Raw genomic sequence first — 24,878 nt, 5'->3', positions numbered from 1 at the left:
TCCATGGCAGTGAGTTTGTTTTGGGGAATCTTCATAGCTCTTAATTCCATCTGCTACTTTTAATTCCCAGTGCTTTTCCATTCCTACCCACCAACATTTCAATGCAATTGGTTTCTAGGTCAATTTGACTTATATTACATTTGATTAAAAAAGCCCACAATTCTTCCCATGGCTTAAAAAGTCATCCACAAAACTTGGTATCAGCTCACAGCAATGGCTATAGAACTAGACTAAGTTAACTTACCATTAAACTGTGCAGCAGGGGTGAAAATAGCAAAATAGCAAACAATGTTTTATATAATTTTATAACTACAATGGTAACATCAAACGATGTTCTAAGTTAAAGACTGTGGCTGTTTCTACTTGGTGGTGGTGCCCCCGAATTGTGATGCCCTTCTTCAGGGACCAGTCCCTCCTGATAACACGTCAAGCGTGCATGAAATAGAGTCTCACCATCCTCGCATTTAACAGGGTGTTCTAGCTGCGCTTCTTCCAAGACAGGTTTGTTTTTTGCTCTGGCAGACCATGGTATAGTCACTATTCTTAGCCCTCATCATAATTCAAAGGCCACTATCAATCCTTCTGTCTTCCATATCTGTTGTCAAGTTTGTGCATGCATATGAGGCGATTGAAAATGTCATGGCTTGGATGTGGTGCACCTTAATCTTTAAAATAACTTCTTTGTTTTTTAGCACTTTAAAGAAGTCTTTTGCAACAGATTTATCCAATGCGATGTGTCGTTTGATTTCTTGACTTTTACATTGATTGTGGATCCAAGTAAAATCAGTATTTTCACAATGGCATTCTTTGTTCATTGTGAAATTATTTATTAGGCTACTTGTGAGAATTATTTTTCTTTATGTTGGATTGTAATCTGTCTGAGGCTGTTATCTTTGATCTTTGTTAATCACTGCTTTAAGTCCTTTTCACTTTGAGCAAGGCATGTTGTGTGTCATATGCACATCACAGTTATTAATGGCTTTTTCTCCCATCCTGATGCCAAACACATTGTCAGATTGTCCAGCTTCTCAAATCTTTTACCATACAGATGGAATAAATATCATGAAAAGGACACACCTTTATTGATTTTAAACAATTCACTAACCCCCTTTTATCTTCAAATTTCTTTGTTTCAACTGGGTCTTCTTTATGAGCATTGGCTGGTCTGATCCACAATTGCAGGTGATGGTATTGAGCTTCTCCATGACCTCTTTTTGCAGATGTAGTTGATTTGATTCCTGTGTATTTCATCGAGTGAGGACAACTTGAATAGTCATCGGTTGTGTTGTTGAATAATTCATTGGTCATGCAAAATCCTATCATATGATCTCTGTCCCCTTTTCTGTCACCAAGGTCATATGTTTAAATGCGTGGCCCTTCTTTTATGTCCCCAACTTTGACATTCCAACCACCAGTAATTATCAATGCACCTTAATTGCATGCTTGATCAATTTTAGACTAAAGCAGTAGATAAAAATCTTTAATTTTTTTATCTTTGACATAAGTGATTGTGGCATAAATTTGAATCCCAGTTGTATTAACTGGTCTTTGTCAGTTTATGGGCATTGCCCCATCACTGACAGCATTATCTTCAGGCTGGATCCTGAAATGCCGATGACTGTGACTCCATTGCCCTTCAACTTGTCGCCCTGGAATAACCATAGGATGGTCCATTCCAAGGCCCACACCAACCCACTTCAGCTCACTCGTGCCTGGGCAAGTGATCATATGGTTCTGTTTCATTTCTGAGCACTTTCCATTTTCCTAGCTGCTGGCTGTGTACATTCCATGTTATGATTGCTAATGAACACTTATCACTGCTTCTTCTCATTTTGAGTCGTGCCACACCAGCCAGTGACGGCCCCCAAAGCTTTACTCAGTCCACGTCATTAAGATCAACTCGAATTTGAATAGGCAGCTCTTCCCCCACCATCTTTTGAGGGCCTTCTAACTGAAGGGCGCATCCTGCAGCATGAGACAGGCGGGTTCTGCTGATACTCGGGTTTTCACTGTCCAGTTTCTCTTTGTTTGTTGGTGAGTGCTTAACCAGGTCCTTCTTCCTATTCGGCCTTGACTTGGAGCCCAGCATCTGTGGTCCACTGTGGGTGGGGGGGTGACCTTGCTGGAGTTGGAAATACCAGTAGCATAGTGTCCAGCATCGTAGCAATATACAAACCACAACAGTATGAAAAGCTGACAGGTGAGTGGTAATGAGTATACCTAATAGCTATAAAAATAGTGTTTTTCTTTTAAAGAAGTTAAAAAAAAAAGAAAGAAAGAAAGACTAATGCTAACCGTAGGTTTGAAGGGAAAAAAGTAAAGCAGAAACTGGTCACTGTTGTGTGCCTCTGGTCTCTACACTTACCTGTTTGTTCTTCTTGCTGTGCGTGTAGTCCCTCCCCCTTTGCTGTCTGTCTGAATGCCCCCTTACATAGTGGTCCATGAGGACAGGATTCAGCTCGGCCATGTGTGCTTTCCCGTCCTTAGCAGGAAACCCAGTCGTTAGATATGAGCATCAAATAAGAGTTGCTTTTAAAAAGAAAACATTGAAATAAATAGAATTAGAGGTCCATTTAATAAAGTAGGAAAGTATGAGTCTGTGCCTCTTGTTACTGCTCAGTGCCCCTGAGTCTATGAGCATGCGTGGCAACTCCCCACGTGCGGAGAGGGACAGCACTTCAAGGCTTTAAGAGCCGTAACCTTTCAGAAGCAGGTCTCGAGGCTGTGCTTCCGAGGCGCCTCTGAGTGGGTTTAAACCATCCATCTTTGGATTTAACCCTTTGACTGAAACGAAATTCGACTGAATTGCTGAAGCACGTGCTTTTTGGACACTTAAGAGAAGAAGGCCTAAAATGAGATCGGAACGGAAAGTCAACCAAGAACTGAAAACGCCCCACAAACCAACAAGCAAATCCATGAGTAATCATCTTAGGGGGGAGGGGATTGAGCGTGGATTATGTCAAGGAAACAAGTGGCGAAAATACAACCTGTTATAAGTGGCTGCGTCTTTGCTGTGGTTCACGTGAGACCTCCACTGACAGCCCTTCAGGGGCTGGGATGGTTTGCTACCCTAGCAAGTTGAGGACACCTGAAGAAAGCAAGAGGCAATATGAAGCCCCTCATGGAAGGACGCACGTCCACACACACACACACACACACACACACAATCAGATGTGTTTGTTCCCCTCCTACGAAATCCCTTAGGGAATCCCTTAACCTGGCCTCGTTTTCTTCATCTGTGAAGTGGGGGTGAATCCTCTCATGAAGAGTGGTTGTGGGAGATTCAGGAGACTCCTTACCCTATGAAAGCGCTGCACTCAGAAGAGCTGTCTACTTCCTTGCCTGGCAGCTTGCAGAGCTGAGAATGATAGAGTTTTAAGAGCAGTCCTGACACAGTCTCATGTCCACCCTGTAATCTCTGGCTTCTACATCAGTCAAATGAGTAGTACACCGCATTCCCAGGAATGCTGAGATGATGAGGTGAGGTAATGTGCTTGAACTTGCTTTGGAAATATCGAGGACTATGTAACACAGGAGTGGGCAGGATACAGGCCAGGAAGCAGATCCTCCCCCTGCTTTTTCAGTGGTCCACAGGCTGAAAACAGGTCTCAGATTTTTAATGGGAAATAATTCAAAAGATGAATAGTGACATGAGCATTTTGTAAAATGCGAAGGTCAGTGTCCGTACGTAGTGTTTTATTGGCATGCCCCTAAGCCCACTCATCTGTATGCCCCACACGGCTTTCTCAAGACGACAACGAAGCTGAATAACTGTGACAAAGACCATATGGCCTACAAGCCTGAAAATATTTACTATCTGGTCTTTTGTTGAAAAGCTTTACAAAGGGTGTTTATTGATTTGAAAACTTTTTAGGTTCATTTTTTGGAAGACCTTGTCAAAGTACCTGTTTGACAGTAAGGGTTCAATAAACATGCTGTGGCTGTTTGTCAGCTTGACTCAGCTTTATTCGGTCATGAATTCAACAAAGCATTTTTGAGGACAAAATATGTGCTAGGCTCTGCTCCCGGGGGTCTGGAATCCAGCAATGAGTCTAGCAGACAGAAATGCCTGTCCTCGTGCCACAGACAATAAACTGTGACTCTTGTTTGGTGCTGTGTAGTCAATTCCAGTTTACGGCAGCCCCACGTGACAGCGGGGCTGCGGATCACTTCCTCAACGCAGATTGCTAGATCCATCTCCTTCAGAGTCGCAAGACGGGTTTGAACCACCAAAAGTCTGGTTAGCAGCTGAACTCACAGCAAGTGTGCCACCAAAGTTCCTTGAAGAATAAACAGCAAAGCAAAGAATGAGCATTGTCTTATACACAAAGAGAAAAATAGAGAGATGGAGGATAAAGTGTTCTGGGTTGGGTGGGAGGGGATTGGATTTTTTCATTGCTGTGACCAGGGAAAACCTCATTGACAGAGTGACATTTGAGTTAAACCTCTAAAGGAAGCAAGAGAGCAAAGCCTGTGGCAATCAGAGCGGGGTTTGAGAGAATGGTAATGGTCCAAAGGCAGTAAGACATGCAAAGGCCTGGGGACTTCAGGTGTGCAAGAAACACCAAGGAGTTGTGTGTCTGGGATGAAGTGAACAAGCTGGGGTGGTGGTGGGGGGGAGGGTAGTAGAAGGAGGTGAAGTCAGAAAAGTACCAGAAAAGCTTAGGTGTAGCGGCCTTGGAAAACTGTCAGGCAGTGGCCCTTTCCTCTAAATGGGAGTGTAAGCAAGCGTTTTGAGCAGAGTAGTGATGTGACTTGACGTAGGCTTTATCCAGACCAGTCTTGCTATAGAGGAATACGCTGGGCTAGTGAGCAGAGGCGGTGGGACAGTGAGGAAGGCAGTTAGGAAGCTCTTGCAGTAGGTTTCACAGGAACATTATGAGGCCTTGAACCCAGTGCAAGGCGGTGGTGAGTCGATACTCTGGGTGTACGTGTTTGGAAAGGAGAGCCAGTAGAAGCTTAGGATGGGTTGTGTGTGGGATTGTGAGGAAAACCAGAGTCAAAGACAGCTGCACACTTTCTACTAGAAACTGCTAGTGGAGCATTGTTGCTGTTATCACTGCGGCTGTCACGTTGTCTTCAACTCACAGGAACCTGATGTGACAAAAGGAAAATGCCCCTGAGAGGAGTAGACGCCAGTGCTTTCTTCCACAGAACTTCTGGGTGGGCTGAAACCATGAAGCTCTAGGTCAACAGCTGAACACTTAGTCATTGAACTTGGAGGACTGCTCCCTACTGGAATTCTGAGGGTCAGGAAAGTAGTCTGGGCTGGAGATATAAATGTGTGAGTCATCTAAAAATAGATTGAATTAGGGTGTGGGCAAAGAATATTACATATCCCCACGATCCGTCAAAAGAGGGCACAAATCTGTCTGGGAAGAAGACCAGCTAGAGGGCTCCTTAGACGGGAGAATACCAAGACTTTGACTCATGTAATTGGATATATCATCAAGAGGGAGCAGTCCTAGGAGAAAGACGTGTTGTTGTTGTTGTGTTGTTGTTGTTTGGTGCCACCAAGTTGGTTCTGACTCGTGCACCCTAGTACAACAGACGGAGACGCCACGCTGTCTGGTGCCACGTTCACAGTTACTCTTGGGTTCAAGCTCATTGTTGCAACTACTGTGTCAATCCATCTTGTTGAGGGTTTCCCGCTTCTTACTGACCCTTTACTTTACCAAGCCTGGTATTCTTCTCCAGGAAGTGGTCTCTCATGAGAACACGTCCAAAGTACACGAGATGAAGTCTCACCATCCTTGCCTAGAAGGAGCATTCTGGCTGTACTTTTTCCAAGACAGATTTGTTTGTTCTTCTGGCAGGCCACGGTACTTGCCAGATGGTATTTTTCCTAGCACCATAATTAAAATGCACCGATTCTTCTTTGATCTTCCTTATTCAATGTCCAACTTTCATCTACATATAAGTCAGTTGAAAATATCATGACTTGGGTCAGACACACCTTAGTCCTCAAACCGGAGGGTCATAGCAAGAAGGAGTTACAAAAGGAAAGACCTCCACCCCAATACCATGAGGAATTATGGGTATGAAATCTCTCAGGGGGGTAGGAAATGACATAGGACGTGGGAGCAACAACACAGATTTGGACAGTCCATGCACAGATTCCATGCAATACCTTGGTACTACATTTCCCAGATTCCTTTGTTACCAAGGTGGCCATTACTCCCTGCCACTGGAGGAATTGTCCCAACTATGTCTTGTACGCAAATCCTTAAGAGTCTGTGTTTTACAATGGGAAGAGTAAGAAAACACTGAGATCAACTAAGCTGGCTGAGATGGTTTTTCTTCCTCCTAGGAGTCTCTCAATAAAATTTTTTTGTGTGTGACAGAAGGGATGTGAAAGGAAATAGAGGAAAGAAATAGGAAGCAAAAGCTATGTATAGAGGTATATCTATAGGCATCCATATATGTAAATACATTAACTTATAATAAGAAGGATAGGAGCAATGCACAGACATTTACATATTAAATGTTAAGATAGCAGACAAACTTTGGGCCTCTACTCAAGGCCTCCCTGAACATAAGAACACTTTTTTGTAATAACCTAGCACTCTTTGATACTCACCTTCCCTACACGATTACTGAAGACAAATGGATACAGAAGCAAATGTGGTGAAGAAAGCTGATGGTGCCCGACTATCAAAAGATATAGCATCTGGAGTCCTAAAGGCTTGAAGTTAAACAAGCAGCCATTTATCAGGAAAGCAAATAAGCCCACATGGGAGAAGCACACCAGCCAGTGTCATCATGAGGTTCCAAAAAGACAGGTATCCCAATTATATTGATGTGAAAGGGGGATTGGAGTGGAGCCCATCTGTGGACAATTGGACATCCCCCCACAGAAGGTTACAAGGAAGGTTACAATTAAACCAGGGTGCAGTATAGCACCAACAAACACACATCATTCCTCTAGTTCCTGAATGCTTCCTCCCACCTCCTACCATGACCCACTTTTACCTAACAAATCCTGCTACACCAGAGTACACGCATTGGTACAGATAAGAGCTCTCGACACATGGAATTCAGGACAGATAAAACCCTCAGGAACAGTAGTGGGAGTAGCAGTATGATGAGGGTAGGGGGGTGGTGTAGGCATGAAGGGGGAGTGGGGAGAAAGGGGCAATCTATCACAAGGTTAGATGTATAGCCCACCCACCCTCCAAGGGGACAGATGGCAGAAATGTACATCAAGGGAGACAATGGACAGTGTAAGACACCGAGTAACAACAATAATATGTAATTGAACAAGGATTCATGAGGGTGGGCAGGTGAGGGGGTAGGTGGAGCTGATACCAAGGGCTCAAGTGTAGAGAAAATGTTTTGGAAATGTTGGTGGCAACATATTTACAAGTAGGCTTAATACAATTGAATGATGGATTGCCGTAAGATTGGTAAGAGCCCCCCAATAAAGTGATTAATTTTAAAAGAATAAAAGATCCAGGAGTACAGTGTATCTTTTGGAATCAGAAATGCCTGTACACAGAATTTCCTCAATCCTGCAGACAAAACCAAAGGAGCAGCGGAGGGAGGAATGGCAGAAGCAGGAGCATCAAGAGCACAAGACAAAGTGGTGGGCTGAGTGCCTTCAGGCAGGAAGCTTACTTGCAGAGTAGGGTGCCTCCAGACACTTAATTGGAGGAGTAACTTTGGGGCTGAAGTTCTTGGTATAGTGAAATGCCCTTTGGGCACTCACCTACAAGGCTAAAAGGACATTGTAACATTGACTGAGGAAGGCAGAAACTATGAGACTATGGGGTTAAGAGGTCCAGGACCAGAAAGAGGTATGCCTGAGGGCATGGCTAAGAAGAGATCATCTGGCTATATCCTAAGTGGTTCTGATTCTAAATTGTTACCTGCTTTCTTCCCTAATAAATCCCATAATTGGGAAAATAAATAGGTAGATAGATAAATAGATAGATAATACATACATATATGCATACTTCAACACACGGGACTGCAACAATGCTCTCAAACAGCAATGATTGTGTTTGATTGTGTTGTACATAGAGTTGCTATGAGTTGAAACAGATTCAGTGGCCCCTAACAAAAACTAAAGGTGGAGGGAATGTGGGTATTATTATGTTTATCTGGGTTATAAAACGATTTCATACAGACCAAAAGCACAATGCAGACAACATCCGAGACAATGCCAAAAGCTGCAAGTGAAAGGTTCATTCTATCAAAAGCAAGCAGGCTACTGGGAATAAGTACACTTGCTATTCATAATTTGAATTGCTCTTAGCTTACCTCACTAAGAAACAAGTATACAATGAGCCAGATTACATGGATGGGCAGATCAATTTTGTTGAGATGGGATTAAAAGATAATGTTATTTTCCCACCAACTTTCTGAAGCCCCCTAACATATCTACGTATGTTCTGTGCACATGTATGTGGTTTGTGAGTTACACATAAAGGAGAACTTTTTGTACCCTTCCCAAGAACCAATTTTCAACACCTGGAGAATACAGCGCTACCGAAAAACAAACAACAGTTGTCATCAAGATGATCCCCACTCACAGAGACCCCATAAGCCCCTGCCTCAGAGGCCCTTGAGGATGCAAATGGTCAACACAGTCAGCTGCAAAGAAGAGGTTGGAGGTTCCAATCCACCTAGAAGTGCCTGGTGATCTATTTGCAAAATCACCAGCCATTGAAAGCGCAGTGGTGCACAATTCTACCCTGACACACACAGGGTCACTATGAACTGGAGTCCCCTTGGTGGCCGCCTGTGGATCCTGCCTCAGTTCAGTACGCAGCCATCGCTCTCTGATCCGTGTGCTTTGTGCCAATCCCAGGTTGAGCAAGGCCAGCAGTGCCATTTTCCCAACACCATGCACTCACCTCGTATCTCTGCGTCCCACTTTGGTCACTCGCTGTCTTTCGGACTTTTGCATAATGCTATTGCATACTCAATGGAGAATTGTAGATTGTGAACCTAATCGTACGTGCACTGGGGACAATTCCTGTGACTTGTTTCAGTGCCGTATCTGCTTGCTGTGCTGCCGTGTGACCAAACCCCCAGGACTCCTGAGGGTGCCTGTGTATGTAGGTGGTCGTTATTAGGTACTGTCATGGCAGTTCTCCCACAGAGCTGCGTGTGGGCTCAAACCACCAACCCTTAAGTTAGCAGCCAAGTGTTTACCTATTGCACCAACAGGGCCCCTGCTGTATGTAGATAGACTGCTGAAAAGGGGAGAGAGCCATAGATGAGAAGAAAAAAAGACCGTCAAGCACCTAAGTATAAATGTTGATTGTTATTCTCAGGGCCGTAAAGTTACTAGTACTTCATCTCCAAAACTGACAGCTTTTGATAAAGAACCCATAGCAGCTGTTCGCAGTTGTGTCAGAACCAGGCCAATGGAGCAAAGATTCTCACTAAACTTTTGAGAGCAGTGGAGAGTCATGATGTTGCTATTCCCACCGAACTGAAAATGTCTCCAGAACACAAACAGAATAATTACAAAGAAGTATGTGAAATAGAAAAGAAAGTTCTGTGAGATCAAAAACTCGGAGGAGTGGGAAGCTGGGCATTCGCTGATCGCAGGGGGGGCTCTGCCTGTCAATGAAGGCAGCAGGGCAGGGTGCCCGACACATGTCTCCTCGGTTTTATAGCAGTGTGGCTGCCCGAGGGCATGCGGTTTCAGTATGCAAAGAAGTGATTCGGGAGGTTGTGTAACAGCATTTCTTAAATTATTAAAAACGCCACCGTTTCAGAGACCTGAGCAGAACTCCCCAAGTGTCATGAACGATAAGGAAAGACTGAAGAGCTGCCCCGATCAGAGGTCACTAAAGAGATGTGCTGACTAAACCCAGCGTGGGAACCTGGATTGGATCCTGCCGCACAGAGACGGCACTGATGGAAAAATGAGGGAATTCCAAATAAAGTCTGTCACTGAGTCGGTACTATTACTGGAAAATAACTGACTCGACCGCAGTGGGGTTTGAGGGTTGTTTAAAAAACCAAAAGCAAAACCACCACTCACTGTCATGTCCATCCCAACCCATGGAGACAGTACGTTTCGGAGTAGAACGGTAGGGTTCTTAGTGGCCGCCACAGTGTGCTGCTGACCACAGCGTCAGCAGTTCAAACTTACCAACCGCTCTGTGGGAGAAAGATGAGGCCTTCAACCCTGTAAAGATTTCCAACCTTGGAAACTCAACGGGGCCATTCTGTTCTGTCCCAAGAGGGACAGGTTGAGTCAGAATCAACTCAATGGCAGGGAGCGGATGACCTGTCAGAAGCAGATATCCAGGCCTTTCTTCCAAGGCGATCTGGGTGGTTAGCACTTGACCATTTATACCACCAAGTGACTCTGGTTGTATTAGTACAACCGTCATATTTCAGGTTAGTAATCGTTTCACGAGTCTACGAGACGTTAACACCAGGGGAATCTAAGCAGAGGGCAGACACACTCCCTTTGTAACCTGTCTATGAGTCCACAGTCTTCCCAGAGAAAAGTGGAGGAGAACAGCAGCATCGATTTCTGGGAACCCTGGCGGAGGGGCAGCGCACTTGACTGGCAGCATCACCTTGGGCTGGGGCAAGGGGGCAGCCTCTGTCTGCGGCGGACACGGCTCTGCCATCTGACCCGAGTATAACTCCTGTCTTTGCTTCCGTCGCAGGGTGTGTTGGATACATCATGTGACTGGGATGTGGGTCTACCCTTTCCTGGAACACATTGGATCGGGAGCCAGAATCATCTTCTTTGGGTCCACAACCATCTTAATGAACTTTCTGTACCTGCTGGGAGAAGTTCTGAACAACTACATCGGGGATACACAGAGAAGTAAGTGTCGGGAGCCGTGCAAAGCCGCGGGAGCCTTCCTTGTGGCCTCTTCTTTCATCTTGAACTTGGGATGGCTGATGGGAGTTTTGTTCTCATATCCACAATGTGACGTTAAGAGCTGCTGGCAGTTACCTGAATGGTTTACCATTCACTTAGTCTTGTGACCGAGTGAAGCATTCAAATCGAAGAGGAAAGACGCGTGCCTATAAGCTTTTATAGGGAGAGATGCATCGTTAACCAGACAGACATGTAACAAGGGCTCTTACTGATTACCCATATTTAGCTAAACGAACAAACACACCCCAAACCCTTATTGCTGTGGAGCTGAATTCCTACTCACTCGTAGCAACCCGTACCACAGGGTAGAACTTGCCCCTGGGGTCCCCAAGGCTGTAATCGACATAGGATGGACTGTCGCCGTAGCTGCGACATTGAGCTCAGACACAGCGAGAGTGCGGCTGGTGCGGGCCCAGCAGTACCTGGTTCTGCTGTACATCCATAGGGCTGCTCATGAGTTGGGGCGGACCCCAGGCTTCTCACAGCCACAGCCGGCACGGCACGGCAGCAGCCTGCTGCAGTTTGCTCCCACAGAGCAGCAGCTTCAACACCCACCTTCCCTTCTGGTTAGCAGGGAAGCACTTCACCAATGCTGCCACCAGCGCTCCTTCCTAGCTCACCCAAACCCACCACCAGAGCTGACTCGAGTCAATATGACCCGTCGCAGCCTTTCCAAGACTAGAGCTCTTTCAAGGGACAGGCACGCTTTATCTTCTGCCTCACGGTGGCTGGGGTTGACCCACCACAGCGGAGGCTGGCCACCCAATGTGCTTCCAGATCGCCTTTCCTTAGCTCACCAGCAGCCGACAGACTCACTGCCAGCAAGGCGGTGCCAACTCAGAGTGGCACTATGGGATGATCCCTGTGAGTTCTCTAAACCGTATCACTGTTTACAGGAGTAGAAAGCCCCGTCTTTCTTCCGCAGAACAGCCTGTGGTTTCAAACGGTTGACTTAGCAAATCGCAGCCGAATGAGTACACACTTTTCTACCAGGGCTCCGACTTAGCTCAAAGGGCCACAAATCGAATCGAGCAGTTCCTACGTGAAACCAGGAAACCCCAATAAAGTTAACCAGCTCTCGCTGTTTCTGTCAACCACTGGGTGGGTGCAGTCAGCTCAGAGGGGCCTGCTGCCCCCACCCTTCTGCTTCAACTGTAAGTGGCGCTAAGGGCCTCTGACCCCCAGCACTCGCCCAGGACTGCCGTAGGGAAGGTGTGAGGGTGGCCAGATCAAGACTTCATTGTTGCTCAAACTCCCTTCACCCGTGGTTTGATTGCTCTGTCGTTCCGGTGTATCTGAGCTGTGTGCAAAATCTGCCCGCTGTGTGGGTGAGATCACACAACACTGGAAGGTGGGAAAGCTGCAGCCCAGGCGGCTAGTGAGTTGAGCCCTTCCGGACACGGCATCCCCGGGCAAGATGACTGGAGTGAGGTGTAGCGAGCTTGGACGTGGTCAAAGTGCCCCAGCCCTGACGAGTCAGTGCTACGGGCTTGCTGCACACACATCGAGACACCGCCCCGTTCCCCCCTTTCCCCCCCCCCCCCCCGCCTCCACTGCAGGTCAGAGGCTACACCAGGAGCTGGGTGTAATGGCATAAACCTCAGTCACCATGTGATCCCTGTGCCGGCCTGTATGTGATGTCTCTTCCAAGATGGCAACATCCATCTCTTAGCCGATGTTCAGAGGCCCAGAGGAACTGGAGAAGGCCTTTTCTCAGCAGCCAGTTTGCGTCGAATAAATAACTTATTCGAAAACATGTCCTACGTTTAGATTCGGTTCAGGCCACACCTTGGGGGAACCAGGAATGAATCTTCTAAGGCAAGGATCCTCAAACTTTTTAAACAGGGGGCCAGTTCACTGTCCCTCAGACCCATTGGAGGGCTGGACTATAGTTAGAAAAAAAACTATGAGCAAATTCCTATGCACACTGCACATATCTTATTTTAAAGTAAAAAAATGGGGCAAAAACACCCGGCGGGCCGGACAAATGTCCTTAGCAGGCTGGATGTGGTCCGGGGGCCATAGTTTGAGGACACCTGGTCTAAGGATTTTCCTCTCTGGTCCGTGGAAATAGACTTCTTTCCAAGCTCACTTAGAAAAGTGCCGAGTTGACCTTCAGAAACACGTTGGGGAAGGGAATGTGCACCTCTCTCGCTTCTCGAGAGAAAGGCCATGCTGAGGTGTCAGCTGTTATGTCCAACAGATGGGGCTCAGGAAGCATCTGGGCCTTGATGACTGCCTGTTTCTCCTCCATTTGCTCGGCCGATAGCTCCTTGGGCACTTTCCCGCTGGGTCTCCATGACGATAGCCTGAAAAGCCAGAGCGGGACAGCCCAGTCTAGATGTGACAGCTCTGACAAGGAACAGAGACCAGCAGGGATCCTAGGGCTGTTGAATGGTCTGCTCAGCGGAAGGCTCTGTGCCTTTCTCGGGGAGTGCGAGTGCAGGTCGCATTGCACTTGATCATACGTTTCAAGCACCGGCATTAATTTAGTGTACAGGGGACCATCTTGTTCCTGACCCACAGGCAGATGTCTTACATCAACTAGCCACCGCCCTGCCTTACAACTTTGTTATAAACCAGCAATGGCCACCCACACATTTTTACCTGCTGAGAACTTTGGTTAGGCCTCCTTCTGGGGAACTTTGGTTGGCGGCTAGCATTTAGCAACTGGAAGATTTCTGCCGATGGCTGTGACATCATTGGAGCAGCTGCCTCCTCTTCCTGGTCCAGTTACTTCTGTTACTGCACCATGTTACGATGCTGGCTTCCGTGGCCAAGTCTGCCTCCAGCTGACTAAACGGATGGCAGGGTTATGTTGAATGACACAACTTGAGGGACCCAAGCCTTTCCTCAGCCTTTCCTCAATATGGGGTTCAGTTGGATTGGGGCTCCTCCAAGATTAATAAGAATTACTGTGTGGGTTCAGGGGACCTGTAACATGCAGGTACCCCTGGTGATTTGCTGCATGTGTGTTGGCCACAAAAGGAAGCTGAAATTGAAGATCCATGAAGGTTTATCCCATACACATCCCTATCACCTCCCTAGATCAAGTAGGCCTGCTCCTTTGGCAGTCTGGGCAATGGAGACCAACAAGAAACATTTTTAGGTTGTTTTAAATTACTTTTTTTTTCCTCAAAAAAGAAAATTTTCGTTTAATTGCATACCAAGAATTGATCACAACTTCCATGCTTCCTACCCAGACATCCTGATAGGATTGAAAGTGGGCACCATGAGTCCTTTGTGGCTGCTGGACAGGGACCCACGTCAGAAGCCTCTTAGGAGGTTCACTAAACCTTGATGGTTTAAACCTCATCCTGTTGTCAGTTGCATTTTGAAGCATTCTTGATTTAGAGTCTCCTGGTGTGCAACAGTGTTGTTGTGCAGCCTGCTGAGGAATGGAATGGAATGGAGATGCCCAAAGGAGGACCTGATGTCATTGCTGCACACGTATGAAGGAGAGGACTCTTCCTTACCACAAGGCCACCTCAAATCCTCTTCTGGGAGCAGTGGCTATAGCTGGATCTAGGTCCTCAAGAAGCAGAGATATCAAACAAGCAGCTAGATCGAGCTTTGTAAGGAAACATTATTCTAGGAGAGAATTCGGAGCCTCCAAGTGGTTTTTCTTTTCAGGCAAGCACTCTGAAAGACCTTTAAACAGGGAGGTTCTTATAGGACTTTAAAACAAAGCTGTTAGTAGACAAGGTGGCTCTTCCAAAAAAAACTGGAAGTTTTCCCAGTTTCTTATCAAATATAGGATCTGGCAACTCCAAGTCAGCACTTCCCTTCTGGCAGCAGTGGACCGGGATTGAGTATCGCTGTCCCCTGACATGGCTCTCTGGTTTTCCCTAGTTCTCGCCTAGTCATGTTACATGATCACACCAGCTGCCTGGTTCTGTTGGTGGGTCATTTGAAATTGCTGATTCAAAGCAGTGTGTGCCCTGTGTCATGGGCATGTGTGTGTGTGTGTGTGTGTGTGTGTGTGTGTGTGTGTGTGTATGGATTGACAATTTAGTACAGTATTATAATGCTCAATAGCGCAATATTAACTGCACCCCGAACAAAATCTCCAAGAAAGCAAGGCCGCAGTTGAGCCTCTTCCTTGTCTTCCAAGACTGACTCCACTAACTGTGCTTGGTTACATGACCTTAGCTTCACCTCCAGCATGAAACCACACCTAACATTCAAGACTCATCGAGCTGAAGAAGAGCCGCAGAAACATGGAAGCTTGCTACAAAGAGGGAGCTGAGCCCAGAAATCTTAAAAGGCTCATCAGAGCAGGTGGTCGCAGAGCCAGCATGCCCTGACTAACCTTCTGCGCCATGTGTTTGTTGCAGTGAACCTTCAGAAGGTCGCCGTGTGTGTACACCAGCCATGTGGATCTCAGAAACGTCTCTCGGAGCCATAGACCTTGCCTGGGAGATCCACATGATATGCTTCATGAACATCACTGAAGCACTTGCCCGTTTTAAAAGGAAGTCATTCACGGTGGCTCTCTGAAAATGTTTTGATATCATGAACTATTTCTGTACTCAACAGTCAGAAAAAAATCCCCCTGTCATTCAGTCAATCCCAGTGTATCTGAGATGACCAGTCAGAATAAAATTAAACACTGTGAGACCAGAAATGAGTGTCCAAAAGCTGACGTTTGGCATGAGGGTGGAGGAAGCAGGCAAGAGTGCAGAGAAGAGAGGCGGTCAGGATCAGGCAGGCAGGAGCACAAACCCCTGCCTGTCAGTTCACTCAGCCTCCACAGGCATGCGCCCCGCACCATGCCCTGGTGGAAGTGCCACAGAAATCCCTGGGTCTGACCCCAACGTGCCACAGGGCGCTCAGACCTCAGCTTTGTGGCAGGTTTATTTCTGGTTCCTCCAAACATCATTTAAAAGCTGTCTGATTATTTCCCTTTACCTCAAAGCTGCCAAACTAAAGTAGGTGGGGAACCATTTTCCTTTTCTGGGTCAATGAACCCCCCCCCATCCCCCCACCATACACACACACACACACACACACTCGCTTTTGAAGATTTGACCTTCACTGCAAGGGAACACTGGAGAAAACAGGCTTCAAAGCAAGCCGTGAGCTCCTGGTGGCCTCTGCACAGGCACAGTGGATGGAAGTTGGGGCTCACGTCAGGTGTGCTGTCTGAATGGAACCCGCGTTGTGTTTTCCCGCCTTTGCTTTGGACACATTGAAGGCCTCTCCTACCTCCTCCCCTGCAGCCCAGTCTTTATTTCAGCCGCCCTTCCTTGTTTTCAAGGTGAAGTTTTCCCGGATATGGTTTCTGGCAAGTACAGTACTTAGGGAAACGTGCTACAGATTTCTGCCCATGGGAAAGGGGCTACCGTGGGGGAAAGTGCAGTAGATCCCATCAGCCATAAAAACATAAGAGACAGTCAAAGCATGCCTGCTGGGACGCATGTCACCCACATCCCACTGCCACCGTGCTGAGCCCATAAAATAGACTGCTATTGGGTAGCGACATACTCTCTAAACTCTATCACAGTGAGCCTCTGGGGTTGGGCTTTATCCATTTTTTATTCAAGTCTCAAATTTTGGTCCACGTTTTCCCTTTAGTCCAGCTTTCTGAAGCTCTCTCTGTATTGGTTGCTTATTAACTTAACAAAGATTAATTGAGCGACGTCTGGGAACTAGATACCCTTTCAGATGCTAGTAATATAACTGAGCTCACACCAGTAAGAGCCCCGCCTTCCCAGAAGATGCGGTTACACGAGAAAACTACCAACACTTTGGGTGTTCTTGTTCTATGGCTGTTATGAAAGCAAACGAGCAAAACGTCTCTGGGAGGTGTGATATTAAAGAAGAGTGTGTATCTTGAGGTGAAAAGAGATAAAGCGGTGGGAGCGTTTACCAGCTGTAATTCATGAGAATAACTTGGGCATATTCAATCTCTAGGAAATGGAAATGGTACTGACTCCTCCCCAGACAGCAGACAGTGATCTGACCGTCTAGTACGTATGAGTGCATTTGGAAGGAAAACATAGTGCTCCCAGGACTGGGTTAAGTTTAAGTATAAATATGAAACATAAACACTTGTTGTGACTAATAGAGTCTCTGCAAGCTGGAAAAGAACAGGCTTCTGGAAATTTGAGAGTGCAGTCGTCGACTTGAGACGAGGTGGTGAAATTGAACAAACAAGGGCTGTTTGGAGCCCACGAGCTGATCCCAGAAGCTGCTCAAAAAACGGGTCGGCCTTTCTCTGCAAACCCAATGAGTCAAGATCGAACTTGAGCCCCTCCCTCCCAAAAGCGATAGGGGCTGGGCGTGTCCCGAAGATGCCGTGATCAGATTCTGGGAAAGGGTGGGGTGAGAAGCCACTGAGGAAGCTTCTGGATAAGGTTATAAATGCTTTCCTCCTTAGCGATGAGGAAAATAAAGGAAGGGCAGAGGAGGAGAAGGATGAGGAGATGAGATTTTTTTTTTTTAAGGAGGTTTGGCACACCCGCTCCTGGCTTAATCTGATGTCCAAATAAAGCACTTTGCCTGTATTTCTAGGTATGGAAGAGGAGAAGGAGAAGCCGAAATTGGAATGAGACTAGACGTCTCAGCAGAAGAACTGGATGGAGGCACCCGTGAAACTCGCTCACCCCCGGGCATCGGCAGTGCCGGAGGGCAGCTGCGAAGAAAGCAGTAGTCATCCACCTCCCTGCCTCTGCCCCAAAAGGACTATGAATATATATGATAAAGTATATTTCTATCCGTCAGTTGTTTCCAAAATAATTTGCCCTCGTATTTTCAACAAGTCTCTCCGTATTCATTGCTGATGATAACTATTTTTTCTCCTAGTTTTTAAAACTAAAATTGATCTTTGGATTTTAATTTTTTTTGCAATTGTAGCACTGTTTAATCAAGGGAGAATAAAAGTGTGCTGTGCTTGTTCAGAAAACCATTCTAATCAGAGGGGTAGGTACGGGGCAAGCCATTCCTGTGTTTAGTCTTAAGGACAGCTTTTATAAGGAACCTAGGCCACAGTGGAAGGCTGAGAGGAAACATGATTGATTTGTCTCCTGCAATAATATCACAGTTGCCTCCATAGAGATCTATTAGTTACAGTGATAACCGTTTAATCAAAACTTTGATAGTATAAGTATTTGGATCTCGTGATTGAATCTTGTGAAACTTTTCCTAGATGCAAGCTGCAACTTTATTAAAGACAAACCAAGCACAATGTGATAACTTCCTGGTGCGTTTCGAAGTCCTAACAGCATTGATGTCTCCATTCTTCGCTTCTGCTACCGATTCGTGATGGATTTTCTAAACCGGATTCATTTCTATAATGTTCTCGTCTTGAAACTGTACATCTTTATGATAACCTTTAAAGCAGATTTTTGAGGGGGGTGGGAAGCAAATTTGCAACGTTTGACAAGGATTGTGCTAAAATAGAAAATAGGATGTTATTTAAATCAGAAATATTAGTTTGTGTAAAGATAGCTGTTTACTCTCCCTGCTGATAGAGATGAAGATAATCTTAAATAGTCCATGGACTTCCGGAAGAATGAACAAGCCTGTGCTGTAAGAAGTTCAGTCAAGTTTCTCCTTAAAAGTGAGCATGGAAAGGCTTTGCTGGGCTTTGGACACATTATCTGAAGGGACCAGTCCCTAGAGAAGGGAGGGCTGGCTAAGGAACAACAAGAAAAGGGGGGGACGCTCCATGAGCACACCCGGCCCAGGAGCTGACCCCAGAAACAGTGAGGGTGGAGCCAGACCGGGCGTCGTCTATGTCTGTTGTACATAATGTCACTGAGTGGAGACTGGCTTGAGAACACTTACCAATAAATACAAGAATCGCAACCAACTGATTAAACTTGTTGTTATATTTTAGTCGGTACTATAATTGGAAACACACCAGAAACACCTTTCCCTTTCTGTCTGTCTCACACAGAAACACACACGCATGCACAAACTCACCTCTTCCCGTATGCCCGTACGCCCACTAAATGCGCTCTCTCTAGTCCGTCTTGTCTCTAGTCTGTCTCCGGTGATCTCCTGAGTTCACTGGATGGTCCCCATGAGTCAGGGGCCCAGTGGTCACTTGAAAAGAGAAGAAAGGTTGCTGATTGCTCCGGATAATTTACTGGATGGATCTTTTAAGTACTATAATAGGTAGAGTGTTGAAAGTACCAGAACTGCCAGAAGAATAAGCACATCTGTGGTGGCAAAAGTACAGCCCGAATGCTCTTTAGAAGCGAGATGGCGAGAGTCTGCCTCACATGTTTTGGATACTTTATAGGAGAGGTCAGTCCCTGGAGAAGGACATCATGCTTGGTAAAACTGATGGTCAACGAACCAGAGGAAGATGCTTGATGGGATGGATTGGCACAATGGACTCAAGCATGGCGTTTGTGAGGCTGGCGCGAGGCTAAGCAGCATCTATAGGGTTGTGTATATATGTTCCTTTGTATATAGGGTTGCAATCAGTTGGAGCCAAGTCCATGCCGCTTACCAAGAATAACCACACCAACAAGCATATCTGTACTTTATAGGACGGGTATCTAATTTTTAATCTCAATGTAGAGAACATTTCCATGGATAAACATGATTACGAAGAAAATTAAGATATACAATATGAAATAACATCAGATAAGATGCCTAGTATAGTACTAAATACAAATGAGTTTCAGTTTATATATAGGGGGGAATATATCAGATTGGGATATGCTAGATGTTACAAAAACATAGACACGCACAACTGAGTATTTCCCAAAGACTGAAAAGAAGATCGGCAAAAGAATGTCTGAAAATGTTAAACCAAAAGTAACAATGGTCATGTTTTTTCATATGAGACAGTGTGCAACTTGGGCCTGAGTTCATTTCATGGTGAACCCTTTCCCCAATTTCTGAACCCAGGGTTTAAATAAACATAGTGCACCTAGTGGGATGCCAGCATTGGTTTCCCGGCTCCTGGGGTTGGGACGCATATAGGAAGTTGGGGCAGAAGACAGACAAAGCAGCCAAAAATAATCTCTCATGGTTGGACTAACTTCTGCAAATCAGTACCACGATCAGAGACTGAAAGGACAGTGCGGGTGGTTCTCGTCACAAGTACGTTCACTTCTGTCTGAGCTGCATACAAAAGACCCCGTGCATTTGGAGAAAGACAACGTTGGGAAGCTTAATTAAGAAGCCGCTGATCTTGGGGAGCAGGGCTGGGCTTTCCTTTCTCTTTCAAGGAAAGCAGTGTGTGTGGCTCATCATCCCACATGATACTGAGCTTCCTCCCCGGGTTCTACATGGGCAAGTCAAAAAACATTGCTACACAATCACAGATACCTTCAGTATAGCGCAGTGGAGCGCTCTCACTTCTTGACCTGGCCTCTGCACGCTTCTGCAAACTGCTCCCTTCCCCTCCCCCTTCCCCACATGGAGCAGCCCTGAGCAGTGCTTCCTTGTGCTGCGCACGGGTTCCTGAGTCAGACCTGACTCCATGGCATCTTGTCCCCAAGCCATTCTCTGCTCTGCAGTCCGCAGCGTGCCAAAACAGCAGTGTGGCCTCCTCCGGGGACTGAAACGGTGTTTTTGTTTTGATTTTTAATGTTCTTTTGAGTTCTTCCAACAAAAAATCTGAAGGGCAAATCAGAACTGGGTCTGAGGGGTAACGTTTCCCAGTGAGACTCTCATAGGCCAACAGCCGTTTGCCATCCTCAAAGAATGAGCAGGTTTATTATCATCATGGAAAAAACATCCCTTGGGACAACTTCTTTGGCCTTTTATTTATCAGTGTAGTTTTCAATTTTCTTTTATTTCTTTAAAAAATTAGTCATTTTATTGGGGAGCTCATACAGATCTTATAACAATGCAACTGCTTCATAACAAGTTCCCAAGATCCTCCAGTGTCCTTCAAGAAAATCTGTCTAGATGGCCCGTCTGGGACCCTACACGTCGTTGCCATGCCTACTGAGCTGTCCTGCTAGCTTGACTCAGTGGCATGGGTGAGCCTCTTGGAAGACTTGGTTTTGATGGGAACCTTTTTATAAAGGACGGTCATGAGACTAAGACCACGTGTGGTCCTGAGACAACTTGTCTGCAGCCATCAGCTAATCACGGGGCATCTGTAAACGAGCTTCTTTGGAAATAAACCTGTTCGTGTATGAACAGGAACCCTAGTAGCAATACTTGCTGCCTCACTGTCATATACTGCTTGAGCTAGCGTGCCCGGGCTAGAGCAGTATCATAAGTAGAGTGCTCCTGCATGCCATCCCCGCCCACCAAGCCTGGAGGACATTACTGCTCAGAGCAGCCAATGCACAGAGGACCAGAGAGACAACCTCACCATGACACGACGGCCCTGACTAACCTACATCCCTACTGGCTGGGGAGTGGGAAGCACCAGACTCGCCCCCCACTCCCTGAGACACGGGGCACAACACGAAGGGAGCACAACAGAGAAGCAAGGGAAGCAAAGCAACGAAGTCCCTGAGGAATCCTGAAAATAGACTTCAGACTGGGTGGGGAGGGGTGGGCACGACTTGGCGCCTCATCAGACCCAATCAGAAAACACTCATGGAACTATTTATAGACTTTTTTGGATTTGTTTAGCTTGCTTTTCTTTTTCTATTTTTCTTCTTCTTCTTCTCCCCCACCACCTCCCACATCAATTTATATAAGATAGGCGGGATAAACAATCCTGAGGAGAAAACAACAGTTCTGGAGGGACATGAGAGAGGAGGGGGTGGGGGAAAGGGAGGGGGGAGCCAACAAGCCCAGGGACAAGGAAACAAGATATATAAAATGAATAGCGAGGAGGACGTAGAATGCATGGTGGAGTTTGATCAAGTGTAATGTGGCCAAGAGGAATTACTTGAAAGCAAATGAAGTTTGAACATGAGAGTGGGACAGGAGGAAAGTAAAAGGACATAGAGGAAAGAATTAGGCAGAAGACATAGTATAAACAGGCATGTACATATATAAATATATTAATACATAAGGATAGGTATATAGGTCTGTGTACATATATTTGCATGTTAAGTATTAGGACAGCAGACAGCAGCCTCTACTCAAGTCCTCCCTCAATGCAAGGACACTGCCCTGATAACCTGGCATATGGTGATGCTCACCTTCCTGACATGATCGCTGGAGACAGAATGGGTGCATAAGCTAATGTGGTGAAGAAAGTTGACGGTGCCTGGCTGTTACAAGATATAGCATCTGGGATCTCAAAGGCTTGGAGTTAAACAAATGACTATCTAGCAGGGAGTAACAAAGCCCACATGGAAGAAGCACACCAACCTGTGATCACGGGGTGTAGATGAGATCAGGTCTCAGACATCAAAAGATCCCAAACAAAGCCATATTAATGTGAATGAGATGGGTTGGAGTGGAGACCCAAAGCCCATCTGTAGACACTTGGACATCCCCTCACATAAGAGTCACAAGGAAGGGACAAACCAGCCAGGGTGCACCAACGGAACATGCAACATTCCTCTAGTTCTTTAAAGCTTCCTATCCCCCACTAGCATGACCCCAGTCCAGCTTTTCAGTTCTGACTAGACCAGAGCATGTACACTGGTACAGATAGCTCTCGACACACAGAAGCCAGGACAGATAAGTCCCTCAGGAACAATAATGGCAGTAGCGATACCAGGAGGGTGAGGGGGAGGTGGGGAGGGGAGAAGAGGGAACTGATCACAGTGATCAACATAACACACACACACCACCACCACCACCACCACCACCACCACCACTACCACCACCACCCCGGGAGACTAACAACTGAAACGTGGGTGAAGGGAAGATAGTGGACAGTGTAAGAATTAAATAGTAATTTATTATTTATCAAGGGTTTATGAAGGTGGAAAGTTATGAAAGGGGAGGGAGGAAAAAATGGGGAGCTGATAGCAAGGGCGCAAGTAGTAAGAAAATGTTTTGAAAATTATAATGTGTTTGATACACAATCAATGTATGGATGGAGAGCCCCCAATAAAATGATTTATAAAAATTTTTAAAAACACCTGAATTCAAAAACATAAGTGACAAATAATACTAACCAGGAGTCTGCCATCTTTGGGAGAAAGAGGTGACTGGCTGCCCCCGTAAAGGCCTACAAAGCCTCAGACGCCTCAGGCTAGCATTGCTGTGGGTCTACCTCAGGTGGACGGACTTGTTGGCAGAGGCACAGTTTGGTGTGTCACCTTTGTGAAGTTGCTACTGAATTTCTATCTGAGACCTGGTAACATACACCTTCCACAATGAAAATTGGACCACAGGTGGCATAACGGATAAGCACCAAAGTACTGGCTTAAAGATGCATGGTTTCAAGCCCACCCAGAGGTGCCTTGGAAGATAGGTGCCTTGGTCACACTTCTGAACGCCCTGCCGAACCTTTCTTCTCCGTCCACCTGCCAGGAGTTGGAATCTACTCAATAACAACTAACAGCAACAAGGAGATAAAATGTCATTGCAGTCTGCATACTTTACTGCTTGGAAAACATGCCCCCACGGTACATTGGTTATACGTTGGGTTGCTAACCCTAAGGTCAGCAGTTCAAAACCACCAGCCACTCCTCTGGAAAAAAAAGACAGGACTTTCTACTCCCATAAAGAGTTTCAGTCTTGGAAACTCATGGGGGCAGTTCTCCCCTGTCCCATTGGGATCACAATAAGTCGGCATTGACAATGGCAGTGAGTATCACTTAGAAAAAGACATGTACCTTGGTGTGTCCTTTTAGACTTTGAAGGAAACATACATTGAGGATGTTGTTCTTATCCCTGTACCACAGTTGGAGAAAAGCTGAAACAAAACAAAACAAAACAAAACTCACTGCCATTGAACCAATTTTGACTCACAGTAACCCTGCACGGCACAGTAGAACTGCCCCTCTGGGTTTCCAAGGCTTTATGGAAGCAGAAAGCCCCGTCTTTCTCCTGAGGAGTGGGCTGGTGACTTAGAACTGCCAACCTTGCAGGTAGCAGTGCATTGCATAATCCAATACCCCAACAGAGCTCCTACAGTTAAAGAAGAAGAAATAAATTAGAGATGTAACAATGAAAATGGAAAGGGGGAAATTATTCACAAGTTGAAGAAGATATGATTATAAACAAAATAAACTCTTCCAGTTATCTATAACTGTCAAAAAAAATCACCTCATGACATAGCGACTTAAAACAACACGTATTTTGTTAGTGGATCTACAGTGTGGGTAGGACTTGATGGAGTTTGTCTCTGCTCCACCAATATCTTCTGGGGTGACCCAAAGGCTGCTAGAGTCATCTAAAGAAGAATTGGTGCTATACTGGTTCTGTGTTGGATTATGATCCACAAGGTCAGCAGTTTGACCCCATCTGCTTTCTCCAAAGGAGAAAGATGGAGCTTTCTAGTCCTGAAAAGAGTTACAATCTCAGAAACTCACAAGGGCAGTTCTATGCTGTCCTATAGGGTGGCTAAGAGTCAGCATCAAGTCCATGGCCAGGAGAGAGAATCATCGAAAAAAGGACTCTCCCACGTTCGTACCCAGTTGGTTGATGATGGCTGTTGACTGAGACCCGGACTAGGATAACTACCCATGGCCTTTCTGTTCTGCTCCTTGACTTTGTCAGAACATGGTGGCTGGTGGCCAGGTCTGCGCAGCCCCAGGCAAAAGGCATATTTCTTTGTACGACTTAGCTGCCGTGTTGCTTCTTCTGTAGTCATAGGTCAAGTCAGACTCCGTCTGTCGGAGGGAGTATTCATTTTATAAGGCAAGAGGAACATAGAGGAGTAGGATGTATAGGGAATAGACTGGAGGCTATATTGGAAAGTGCCATCTCCAGTACACCCCCAAAGCGATCAACTGAAAAGATATTTTAAAATTAAGATAACTTAGTAAGGTATACATTTCATAGAGAGCAATAGTTTTCCTTATACCAGCTGTGGTCGAAGATATAATCAAAAGATCATTTGCAATATCCACAAAAATTGAATGAAGACAACAAGCTAAAAAATCAGAAGTGGAAAACAAACAAAAATTCTTGGAAAAATATGAGGCAAAAGTTAACGAAGCTAAGGTAGCCACCGTAACTG

At 45.9% G+C, this 24,878-nt stretch overlaps 1 protein-coding gene across 2 annotated transcripts in view; it reads left to right on the top strand.

The window, feature by feature from the left end:
- The window catches only part of AIG1 (androgen induced 1), a 303,716-nt gene extending 285,030 nt beyond the window's left edge, over positions 1-18,686 (top strand). For both annotated transcript variants that reach the window (XM_075554449.1, XM_075554448.1), the window contains 2 exons: positions 10,641-10,804; positions 17,378-18,686. In XM_075554449.1, coding sequence (XP_075410564.1) covers positions 10,641-10,804; positions 17,378-17,516 — 303 coding nt within the window. In that variant the 3' untranslated portion in view covers positions 17,517-18,686. The remainder of the gene's footprint in view (positions 1-10,640; positions 10,805-17,377) is intronic.
- The last annotated feature ends 6,192 nt before the right edge of the window (positions 18,687-24,878 follow it).

Source organism: Tenrec ecaudatus, chromosome 7, assembly GCF_050624435.1.
Source record: "Tenrec ecaudatus isolate mTenEca1 chromosome 7, mTenEca1.hap1, whole genome shotgun sequence".
In the NCBI taxonomy this organism is placed as follows: domain Eukaryota; kingdom Metazoa; phylum Chordata; class Mammalia; order Afrosoricida; family Tenrecidae; genus Tenrec; species Tenrec ecaudatus.
The sequence above is the reverse complement of the archived record's forward strand: the minus strand, read 5'-3'. Positions and strand labels throughout refer to the sequence as shown.